At 35.9% G+C, this 12,560-nt stretch overlaps 1 protein-coding gene across 2 annotated transcripts in view; it reads right to left on the bottom strand.

The window, feature by feature from the left end:
• Nucleotides 1-1,240: 1,240 nt before the first annotated feature.
• Nucleotides 1,241-12,560, bottom strand: part of LOC117394787 (sorting nexin-13-like) — a 45,782-nt gene continuing 34,462 nt past the window's right edge. For both annotated transcript variants that reach the window (XM_033993357.3, XM_059011778.1), the window contains 3 exons: nt 8,361-8,429; nt 5,208-5,320; nt 1,241-4,897 (listed from right to left, as the gene is read on the bottom strand). In XM_033993357.3, the coding sequence (XP_033849248.1) occupies nt 4,650-4,897; nt 5,208-5,320; nt 8,361-8,429 (430 nt within the window). In that variant the 3' untranslated portion in view covers nt 1,241-4,649. The remainder of the gene's footprint in view (nt 4,898-5,207; nt 5,321-8,360; nt 8,430-12,560) is intronic.

Here is a 12,560-nt window from a genome sequence, read left to right as displayed (position 1 = left end):
GACACCGACTCATTAGTCAATGAATATATGGTTTGTGTGAATGAATCCAGATCCAGTCGCTATGCTCAAAATTCCAGCCATTGGCCCTACAGTAGATCTTTTGGAAGTGCTGGACTAAATGCAGTTGGGGTCAGCAAATGTCCATATGTATAATCTTACCAATTACAGTATATCCCTCAGATCTTTTATCAACTTCCTTTAACCCAAGCTAGTTATTGAAGTATGTTGTAGATATCAACATGATCTTAAAAATAGGCTTTGTCATCCTGAAAAACACAGTATTATGACAAGGTGTAGGTCACCTAAAAATGGTCACTTTGGAGAATATTTACACAGGATCATTCTCAAGCATAATATGTGCCAAAAGTTTGCTGAATTATGTTGAACTGAAAATGTAAGATTAATAATGAACATATTTGCCTGCTACTGTACCACAGAAATTCTGAATCTTTGTAAAACTAATCAAACATCTTATTCAGTTGAAGACAATTCAATTGCAATAAAATGGTATGTGACTTCCAGATTCTGCTTTTGAAGCAATGGTTAGATATTTTAGATATTTATTCTAACTTGATTGTAAGTATTGTAAGTAAATATTTGACAGGTACAGTTGACACAACATTTGATGGCAGGTTCAGACTTACCTACCTGTACCAGGCTGCATTGCTTTATAGTCTAGTAGGCAAGTTATAATCATTTCATTTTTTTTTTTCAGCATCTAAATTAAACTTTTTATTTAAAAAAAAAAAAGTACCTCCTACCCAAAAATAGCCCACTTTTATTTGGTATAATCTTTGTATATATTTTTTATGTTGTATAAAAAAGAAAATAAACTATGCAATGATAACTTTTACCATACAAGTGAAATAAATACAGAGATCAAATAAATACACTTTCATCATTACCATTAGCCCTAGCAATATTGTCATAGCTTTCCACCTTTACTGTGCTGAAGATCCTGTTTTCAATATGTTGGATTTAAAATGTGAAGAGTTGCTGCTGCTTCCTGGTACCTAGTGGTCGAGTTGCATTTAGAAAACGTGACCTACAGCAAAGGCAATGGCACGCAGTAGTTTACCGTTGTTTAAAATATTTGCATATCCTAAGTAAACATTTAAAAAACAAGTGAAGAACCAATATATTTTTAAGTGGGTTGGCATTTATTTAAATGGATAATGGGGATAGAAAATCACAAAAAATCATGCTACTTTGGGTGAAAATAAAGTCTAGAAAACAAAGATCAGTTTCTGCTGCTTTAATACATTTAAACAAGCACAACAGGGGCTAATAATATGTAAAAAGTCAATATGAACATAGAAACTAACAACAAAGCAGGGGAGCTGTTTAACTTACTGTAACTAACAATTACAGCTTGATTCATGAAGTCCAACTTATCCAGAAGTTCCTGGTGTCAGCAGACACTCCTGAAGATCTAATTGAACATGGATTCTTTAAAAACGTAATGCTTCTCATGTTTTTTAGGAGACATACTTAAATGATTAGTCAGAAGTGGTTTCAATGTTTCTTCACAGAGGAAGGCACAGGTAGTGAGTGCTGCTATCAATGCCCAGCAGTTTAGTTATACTGATCACTGCCCTCTTGTAGCACATGTTGGCTACATTTTAAATGGCAACATTTAAAAACTTACCAGTTGCTCATCACATTTAATTAAGCATGGTATAAAATATTAAACCACACCAAAAACAAATGTTAAGATTACTTTGAGTTAACATTTTATTAGTGTAATATTGTTTCCAGCTGCTCTATTGAACATTTGAATAGCATAATGCACACACACTAACATTTGAGTCCTTTTCAGTCTGTTAAAAAAAAAAAAAAAAAAAGACATTCCGATTCACACTTTGTTCTTTAAAGCAAATAAGGAAATAGTACAATTAGGCACACTGTTGACACTTCCTGTACAATAATACGGACAATTCATTACAACAGATGTATAAATACAGAGTTAATACGGTCCTGCATCAAAGGAAACTATCATGCCAACATTTATGGACAGACTATATGTTTATGTTCTGCAATAACTTACATGTGCAGCAGATACAATGTCATTTCTCTCTGATGCAGAACCTTTCACTATATATGCTATAGATTTATACATAGATATTTTGCAATGTGCTCTTAGATTGCCCCTGTTGTATATATAAGCCATGCTTACAAACAAGGTTCACCGTTAATAAGTGAACTTAACATGGAGTGAAAATCGAGACTTATAAAACAAGTCCTTAAATAAACTACTGTAGTAAGACAACGGAATGTAAGTTGTTGGGTTGAGAAGACTTATTTTTACATTTCAAAACATTAAAATTTCAATATACAATTATTCAAATACACATGCATTAAAGAAATATTGCACACAATAAAATATGTTTTAGAAATAAACTATGCTTAGATGGGGATTTTTTTATTTTTTAAATAAATGTTTTCTGTAACTGTAGTGGGCTTGTTAGGGATGCTACGACCTTGTTAAGGCTTAAGGCTGAAACTATATGCTTAATACAATGGCACAGTTGTTGGACTAAACAGAATACTTCCTGCATTTAAGTGCACAGTTATCCTACAATCACATCTTGAAGCCTAACACAATACATGATTAAACCGATTTAAAAAAAAAACAATACAAACAAACATTTTACATTAGAAATAGAGTTACATTCTTTATTGCATACTTTAATATGCTTCTACATGAGTCTCACTTGTGTCCATTAGAAAGATTCATAGACTTTTTACAGTCTTCTTTGGGGAAGTCAGTGATCTGACCTGCTTTACGATAATTCAAAACTAGGCATTTAATACAATTTAAAAAAAAAAAAAGCAAAGTAAGTTTACACAAGCAGATGGTCATCTTTTCAGTGAGAAATCTGCAGCATCTACTAAAAGTACCAAGAGCACAATGTCCAATGTCTTCACACACACCCATAATCAGACTTCTTGTGTGTCTGCCAATCAGGATCCTGGGACTACAAATAATATCACAAAGCTCTGTTTTTTGTATATGAGTTTAATTTGGTTAAGACTGTATCTTCTAATTAATAGATGTCGGAAGGTAAAAGCAGATACTACAAAGGGCACAATATTTTCTCAATATAAGAAATGTTTTAAAATATATTAAAAATTATTCAGCTCATGTGGAGACAGTGTTTTGCTATCTTTGAGAAATGTGCGTTACACCTACCTATTAGCAACTACATTAATAATCATCAATAGAAGTGAATGCAAGTCTACCTGTACTTTCTTTTAGAAGCAGCATTAGAAAGTGTTGCAAAACCCAGATTTCTTGGCCCATAACTAAATAAAAGCCAGCTATAATGGGTTACGTTTTTCTCTCAACTCTTTCAGCTGTTTTTGACATCCAACTGGTTCTCGGTAAAATCAAAATTAAAGTTTAAAACTGAAATGGATTTGTGCAGCTAAATGAACTGGACATACCATTATTACACTTTTTTTTTTTTTTTTTTTTTTAACTGTGACAAATAAGCTCAATACAGTGTTATTGCATCACTCATATCAATGTATTATACAATCTGACAACGTCGAAATAATAAAAGTATGTATTAATAGACATTAAACCATTTCATTTATTATTTTGCTGGTACCCCCATTGTTGCCTCAGTTGGTTGGAAGTGGCAAATCATATGCAAATCACATCAGAGTAGTACTGCAGCTCATGTGATCATAGATTTGACTCTACATGTAAGGCCCTTACACTTGAATTCAATCAATATGTAGATAGAATGCAGCAACAATACATGCATTTTCTTTCAGTACTTTTGCATTTGGCTGTTTTAGTCAGTTTAACATCATTATTACATGTGTTATTAGGTCTACACAGAGTAATTTAACAAGCTGCAGTTATCCCTATTGACAGCTGAATCAAATCAGGCAAGTCTTGTCAACTTTTAATTTATGTTACCATATTAAAATGAAGGTATGTTAATATGAACCATCTATAATCAGCAAAGTGTCTGATGCGCTCCCAAAAATGCCTGCTGGCTTAGTGCTGAAACTCCCAACGCTTACTTATTGCACACAAAAATATTAGGTTTCGGTTTAGTTTTCTCTTTTGTCTGTATCGTTCGGTTTGGAATTTTATGCAAATGTCAGTTTTGGTTTGGGAAAATCCTAATCGTGGCATCCCTAACGCAAACTCTGCAAACAGTTTACTACCCCTTACCAGTGATTTTGGGTTCTAGATTAGTGTTCATGCCCATTTCACTTCACATGAACTCTAGCTCAGATCATCACATTTTGTGCTTAACCTTGCTATACAGCCAAATCCTTTTGCAAATTTTCATTGTGGGCATCTCCACAAGTTTCCAATGACATCTTTCCATGGTTGCGAGATGTTATCAGCCTCAGAGAAAGCAACGATATTGCACTTCTACACCTCTTACACTGTTGAATAAGTGTTCCTCTTTCAAGTTGCACAATTAAAAAACAAATGACCTGTGCCATAATCACGCTAAGATAGTGGTTGAGTAAGAATGTAGGTGGGATGAAACTGCAGTTCTTGGGAACATCTTTGTCCTAAGATGTACATTTTGAACCCCCAGAAAACTTGCCCAAGTGTGGATTAGTTCTGCTCACATTCATTACAGTGTCATAATGGCACAGCTTGCTGGTTTGGGATGTCACCTCTTTTGTAAGGAGGGAACCTGGGAAGTCTTTAATTTCTGTGAATATTTTTCCATCCGTTCAGATCTTGAATGCAGTTTGATAAAGAGCTCAGGGAATTTATATTGAGGAAACAAGGTTTCGAGGAATCCCTCTATAAAAACATAAACAAGCCTCCGGTTTAACTGGTTGTGCTGGAACATCTCAAACACCCGTAATATTCCCTTCCGTGTTGTATCAGCACCAATGATGTGCTTCAGCTCATCTAGAAAGTCAGAATGCAAAGATTAGAAAGTTCTGGTGTCACAATTAACATGCAAGCTGTTTAAAACAAAAAGGTTAAACAAAAACTGGATATGATACATGTTTTATTATTTAAAAAAAAAAAAAAAAACATCTAGTATAATAAAAATATACATCTTTTAGTGTAAAATTTGCAAAAAAGTGTGTACAAAAAAATTATCATGCCGAGAGAAATGCGGCTTTGGAAGTTAACAGATTTAACAAGAAAAGTAAATGACTGAGGTTCTATATTTCAGACACAGAATTTATTAAAACCCATATTGAATAATCACCTGGCATTATTCCTAGCAAGTTAGTCTTGGCAGCCACTCTCGTTCTCATTCGGATTGGTTTATCCCTGCGGGGTGGCGTTTCTGCTAAAATACCATTGGGCCAAAAGGCATCTCTGTTAGAAAAAAACAAATATGCAAGTCAGGTATAAGCTTTGTGATTCAATGAACGAATGAACCACCACCACCAAAATTGTTTTATAGATTGCACAGGCGTGAAAGTCACTCCCCCCTTTTTGAGACTTAAATTGTAGGAAAACACAACATTTTTTGTATTTAAAATGCTTTTTTTACAATTGATTTGTTTCCTACGTGCTCAACACCGATAAAGATACACAATTTTAGTTTCAAAACATTTTATTCCACTAATAATTTTACAGTGTTGTTTTTCATTTTTAGTTAAACCGCTAGAAACTATTCAGTTTTCAAAAAATAATTAACAGAGCATAAAATCGAGTTTATACATCCCACATCATATCTGTATTAACCTATTTTATTTTAGCTTGGCTTATCATGTACCCAAACAATATAGCATTGCAGTTAACAAACGGAAGACTTTCTAACCAATAGCTGTTTGCTACGGATCCCAGAGGCGGGTTCAGTCTGACCTGTATTATACAACGCCGGGAAATCTGAAATTAAAGCCAACAGCTTTTCCTCCATTTTATTTTATTTCTTCCTCGCAAAGGAACCTCCTACTTTTCCCTGATTGGCTGTTGCTAGGCTATGTCACGTCCAGTGTGAACGCCCCTTAAGACTGACAGTGACCCCCAGCCATTCAGAGTGGAACGGAGACGGGACAGACAGCAAGTATAAAAACCACACAAACTAGAGATGATTTCTAAATTATTTTTGGTAAGAAAATAAAAAATAGCGAGTAGTTTTACCAACGTTTATTGTATATACATTTATTTCAGTTTAAATATTTTTGGGGGAATTCGACATTTAACGAGCTTTACCGATTAATATCGAAAAGTAGCAAGCCTAATTATAACTTCTACCTATACTGATACCGTACAGAAAAGATGCGTGCAACTACAACAACTTTCATTATTCTTATTTTAAGCATACACTATTTAAAAATACAGCACAACTTAAATGGTTCACTTAAATAAAAAAAAAGATGTCATAAAATATTACGTTTCCGGTTCAAACTTGAATTTATTACTTAAAAGACATCACAGTAATAAATTTCTGCCTCAAAATGCTGCTGAATACACCCGCAACCAATACAGATTTAGCAAGATCAACAGAAATTACAAAAGGTAATTTTGAAGTACATTGTGTAATAATAATAATAATAATAATAGGGTTAGAAACTCCCGCTCGCCCAAGGCGAATTAAATCTGATGAGGACTAGTTGATGTTTGTGTCTCAGTAGTCCTCTGGGCAAGTTAAAACACACATACACATATACTGTCACGTTCAGTCTTGCGTTAAAAAAATGCAGGGAAGTCAATTTTCTAATGGGGTGTAGCAGTGGTGAATAAGCATTCACAAATAATGCTTAGAAAACAGTCACTCGGAACTGAAACCTCCCTTCATCTCCCCTGCAATTCCAACCCCTCTAATGATGTTTTACTTGTTCCCTCTGCACGGGATGCAAGTTTATCGTTTGCATTTAGTGAAACACGCTGCATCTTTTGAAGTGTAAAGTCATTTTACAAAAATGTGGAGATTTATACTGTGTTACGACCCGGAATGAAGATGTCATTAGCAAAGGGGCCGGTTGTACTAACGAGGTCAAACAGGCCACGTTTTACTAAACATTTTAAAACTAATAAACAATTATCATAATGAACATTATTGTAGTATGATGCTTAAAACATAAGAACATAATATATTCATAATAAAGTTGAGTTCTTATCTATAACAGTAACTAGTTTAACGCTTGGGACTCGCTGTCTGTAGCTTGGTGGTGTTTACATTATCGTCAGCATATTTTAAGTGATTGGAATCTGAAATTACTTTTTTAAAACACACTTTTCTTATACCAATACAGTACCGGTGACCGATAATCAGTTTGTTTGGAAACCAGACTTTAATCACTGATAGTAGATTTAGTGTCTGTCAGTTCTGGCAGATTCTACTGTACTTGCTGAAGCAGTTTTCTCCCACTTCTAATTAAAAAAAAAAATAGCCACCTAACAATTTCATCCCAAGGGCTACAGTGAAATTGGGACTTTAGTGAAGACTGCATGTGTATGTGAGTACATTCATTATTGTAGATAGTATTTCATAGCCAGCCAGTATTTTTGTAAATAGCAACACATGTAATGTACCATAAAATAAACATTTTACTTGTGTCACCGGTGTCAGTTTCAGGTGGAGCTTCATGGTCGGCAAAGTGACTCAGCTGAGAGAATTTTTTCCTCTGTCATCCCGTCTGGTGCTGTCAGTGTCAGTTTACGAAGGTTTTTTTTTTTTAAATAAATAATAATCTAAATCTAAAATTTATAACAGTGTTTATTTTTTAGCAAAATAAAATCCAAGCCTATTTTTAGGGACCCCAACTGTTGTTATTGATTCCAATGTAGGCACTTCACATAAGGACTTGTAAGTTTACATCAGGACTACCAGGTTTCAAAAGGTACTAGTCCTTTGGACTTGTAGCACAATAGTGTTAGTTTCTAACCCTAAATAATAATAATAATAATAACTTAAACCATCAATGTTATTTAGAATTCAACCTACATTTTTTATTTATTTACATAAAGCATCGCAATAATATTCTACTCGCAGTTCATCGTTGGATTTAATGTAGCATCAAGTCTGTTCTGCTGCACACAGCTCGGCTATCCTATTGTTGTCTTCAGCTATTTAAAAAAAATTCCAAATACCTCTCTTTTGAGACATATTTACTGCAGGTTGATCGCACGTTACACAGCACTGCAAGGAAAATGACTGTCTCGTGTTCTTACATCATTAGTAAGCATACCTGATCAAACATTAAATTCTGTGCTGGAAGAAACTGAAGCACGAATATCGGTGTTCATTATCGGCTAAAATAACAAAAACTGCACATAGTCGATTGTGTTATTTTTCCTTGTATCGGTGCCATGCCGATAGGCTACCGATTTGCACCCCTAATAATAATAATAATAATAATAATAATAAATAATAATAATAATTACAACTGTACAACAAATGCTTCACCTGAAATGTTTCACATGGTCTGCAACTTGTTCAGGGGAGGTCATGAGGTCCACATGATCTACAATTTTTCTGAAATAAAATAAAAATAAAAAATCAGCTTAAGGTCTTTATGTATTCAGCTTCCATAGTATTTATTTGGATTTAATTTGAGTCATTTTAGTGTACTAATACACTACATATCTACATTACTGTTATCCATTTTTTTGTGTTACAGGTGTCATTGGGTGTGTCCTTCCACTGTGTATGCAATAGCTTCAGAACTGCAGTAAAAAAGCACGTGTTAACTGTATAAATCGGTTATTGCATTCTTTCTAAGCAGGGTTTTTAAGACAGGTTTTTTTTCTATCTATGCTGTAACTTAAGGGGCACACATGTGCAATATACTGTAACACAGTAATTACATGAAATAGATAAGTAATGCCTCTACTCTGTTTAAGTACATCACTTTTCTTGCAATAGGATACAATTCACTACAACAATTGTTAATAATTACAGTCCTGGTGCCTGTTTCATAAAAGCCCTGCAATTGCGATGAGGTTGCGAGGATGCAGAGTTCGTCGCTGCATGCGTTTCATAAAGCACATGGCAAGTGCCATCGCTTGTGATCACGGTTTTGTGATCCGTGCGCAAAAAAAAAAATCAGTAACTCGATAAGCCCAGTGACTGATTAGGTAATTACACAACGGCAGGGGTGCAAAGGAAAAACACATTTAAAAAGAAGAAATTGATACAATTATAGAAATGGTTGCCCAATACAAATCTGTTCTATTTGGCAAGTTGTCAGGAAGTTTAACTAACGAAGACAAGAAAAAAAAAAGCCATATAAAATCATGGATGCAGTAAATGCTCTAGGGGTGGAGCAGAGAACGCTACCTGAAATAAGAAAAATTGACAGATCTAGCAAGTAGAACAAAATTAAAAAGAAGGGAAAACAAGAAGGGAGATGAAAAATACCTGAAAATGAGGAAAAAATGTAATTAATGAAGTAGCTGTTTCTGGTGGTATTGAGAGCAAAAAAAGAAAAAACAAACAGATTGAAGCTCTTCCTGCTACCTTTAACCCAACATTATCCATCTAAGTAAGCAATAATGAAAATAACTTGTTAATAAAATGCATTATCATCATCATCATCATCTTACCCACTTTCTCCCAATATCCCCACTGGCAAAGCGATCTGCAAATATCACAATTCGCCCAAATGAAACTGCCGTTTGTACTCCCAGGGTATCGAATCACAGCATCTAACACAGGCATTTTGGCATATGAGATGGCTTGAATAGTAACAGAATTAAAACCTTTCCTGCATATACAGGTGCTCTTTCACAGCAGGGGATAAAAGTGGTATTTCAGATCCACCTATGCCAAATTTCTTGATCTAATAAATTGCACAGATTACAAAATGCAGCACATGTAAAAAAAAAAAAAATAATATATACAGTGCCTTCCAAAAGTATTCAGACCCCTGACCAATTCTCTCATATTACTGAATTACAAATGGTACATTGAAATTTCGTTCTGTTTGATATTTTATTTTAAAACACTGAAACTCAAAATCAATTATTGTAAGGTGACATTGGTTTTATGTTGGGAAATATTTTTAAGAAAAATAAAAAAATGAAATATCTTGCTTGCATAAGTATTCAACCCCCACACATTAATATTTGGTAGAGCCACCTTTCGCTGCAATAACAGCTTTAAGTCTTTTGGGGTAAGTATGTACCAGCTTTGCACACAGTGTCGGAGTGATTTTGGCCCATTCTTCTTGGCAGATTTGCTCCAGGTTGTTCAGGTTGGTTGGACGACGCTTGTGGACCGCAATTTTCAAATAGTGCCACAGATTCTCAATGGGATTGAGATCAGGACTTTGACTGGGCCACTGTAGGACATTCACCTTTTTGTTCTTGAGTCACTCCAATGTTGCTTTGGCCTTGTGCTTGGGATCATTGTCCTGCTGAAAGGTGAATTTCCTCCCAAGCTTCAGTTTTTTAGCGGACTGAAGCAGGTTCTCTTGCAGTATTTCCCTGTATTTTGCTCCATCCATTCTTCCTTCAATTTTAACAAGATGCCCAGTCCCTGCTGATGAGAAGCATCCCCACAGCATGATGCTGCCACCACCATACTTCACTGTAGGGATGGTGTGTCTTGAGACATGGGCAGTGTTAGGTTTGCGCCACACATAGCGCTTTGAGTTTTGGCCAAAAAGCTCTATCTTGGTCTCATCTGACCACAAAACCTTTTCCCACATTGCAGCTGGGTCACTCTCATGCTTTCTGGCAAACTCCAGACGTGCTTTCAGATGGTACTTTTTGAGTAACGGCTTCTTTCTTGCCACCCTCCCATACAGGCCAGTGTTATGCAGAGCTCTTGATATGGTTGACTGGTGCACCATTACTCCACTCCCAGCCACTGAACTCTGTAGCTCCTTCAAAGTGATTGTTGGCCTCTCTGTGGCTTCTATCACAAGTCTCCTTCTTGTTTGAGTGCTGAGTTTTGAGGGAGGTGTGATGCAGCTTCCACTTCCTGATTATCCAACTGTGCTCACTGGGATATCCAACACCCTTTCCCTAATCTATGCATTTGTATTACTTTATCTCTACTTCTGTAGAATGCTCTTTGGTCTTCATTTTCCTTCAGATTCACAGCCTGACCAGTGATCCTTCAACAGTGGGGTTTCTATCCAGAAAATGTGACAGCAGCTTTAATGGTTCGCAGGTGGAGGCCAATGGTAAGGTAATTGTGTCCTCGTTAGGGCAATTTCTTTCATCGGTGTAAACTGGGATCTTCCACAGCACAGGGGTTAAATACTTATGCAAGCAAGCTATTTCATTTTTTTATTTTTCTTAAAAATATTTCCCAACATAAAACCAATATCACCTTACAATAATTGATTTTGAGTTTCAGTGTTTTAAAATAAAATATCAAACAGAACGAAATTTCAATGTACCATTTGTAATTCAGTAATATGAGAGAATTGGTCAGGGGTCTGAATACTTTTGCAAGGCACTATATATATATATATATATACACACTACTGGTCAAAAGTTTTAGAACACCCCAATTTTTCCAGTTTTTATTGAAATTTAAGCAGTTCAAGTCCAGTGAATAACTTGAAATGATACAAAGGTAAGCGGCAAACTGCCAGAGGTTAAAAAAAAAAGTTTAGGTTACTAGAAACTGAAAAATAATGTACATTTCAGAGATATACAAAAAGGCCTTTTTCAGGGAACAAGTAATGGGTTAACAACTTACAGCTGTTCTGCAGCAATGGAAGTAAATTAAGCCTTGAAAGTTGATGCTAACAATTCCTACAGGTGTCCCAACTTTTGTTGATTACTTACAAACCCTCTGTCTGTATAAAAGCAGTGTTGGAACAGACTGTGTTACTACACCCTCTTAAGCATTATTTGGACAGTATTGTACTGCAGGAAGTAGTATATTGCTCTCATAATGGCGAGAAAAAGGCAATTAACAAAGGAAGACAGACAGACCATTATAACCCTTAAAAGTGTAGGTCTTTCCTTTAGAGAAATTGCAAAGAAAGCCAAGGTGTCAGTGAGTACAGTTTCCTACACCATCAAAAGGCACTTGGAAACTGGAGGAAACTCTGACAGGAAGAGGTCTGGCAGACCCAAAGCCACAACAGAATCAGAAGACAAGTTTCTGAGAGTCAACAGCTTGCGTGATAGGCGGCTCACAGGACAACAGCTTCAAGCACAGCTTAACACTGGTCGAAGTAAGCAAGTCTTCTCTTCAACTGTGAAGAGAAGACTTCGAGCTGCAGGTTTGACAGGTCGAGTGGCAGTAAGAAAGCCATTGCTAAGATGGCAAAATAAGAAAAAGAGGCTTGCCTGGGCCATGAAGCACCACCAGTGGACTACTGAAGACTGGAAGAAGGTCTTATGGACCGATGAATCAAAATTTGAAATCTTTGGTTCATCACGCAGGGTTTTTGTACGCCGTCGAGTAGGCGAAAGGATGGTTCCTCAGTGTGTGACACCAACTGTCAAACATGGAGGAGGAAGCGTGATGGTCTGGGGCTCTTTTGCTGGATCCAGAGTTGGCGACTTGCACAGAGTGAGTGGCACCCTGAACCAAAACTGCTACCACAGCATTTTGCAGCGCCATGCAATACCCTCTGGTATACGCCTAGTTGGTCAGGGGTTCATCCTACAGCAAGATAATGACCCAAAACATACCTCC

This window comes from Acipenser ruthenus, chromosome 3 (genome assembly GCF_902713425.1).
Source record: "Acipenser ruthenus chromosome 3, fAciRut3.2 maternal haplotype, whole genome shotgun sequence".
In the NCBI taxonomy this organism is placed as follows: domain Eukaryota; kingdom Metazoa; phylum Chordata; class Actinopteri; order Acipenseriformes; family Acipenseridae; genus Acipenser; species Acipenser ruthenus.
This window is presented reverse-complemented; position numbering and strand designations above follow the sequence as displayed.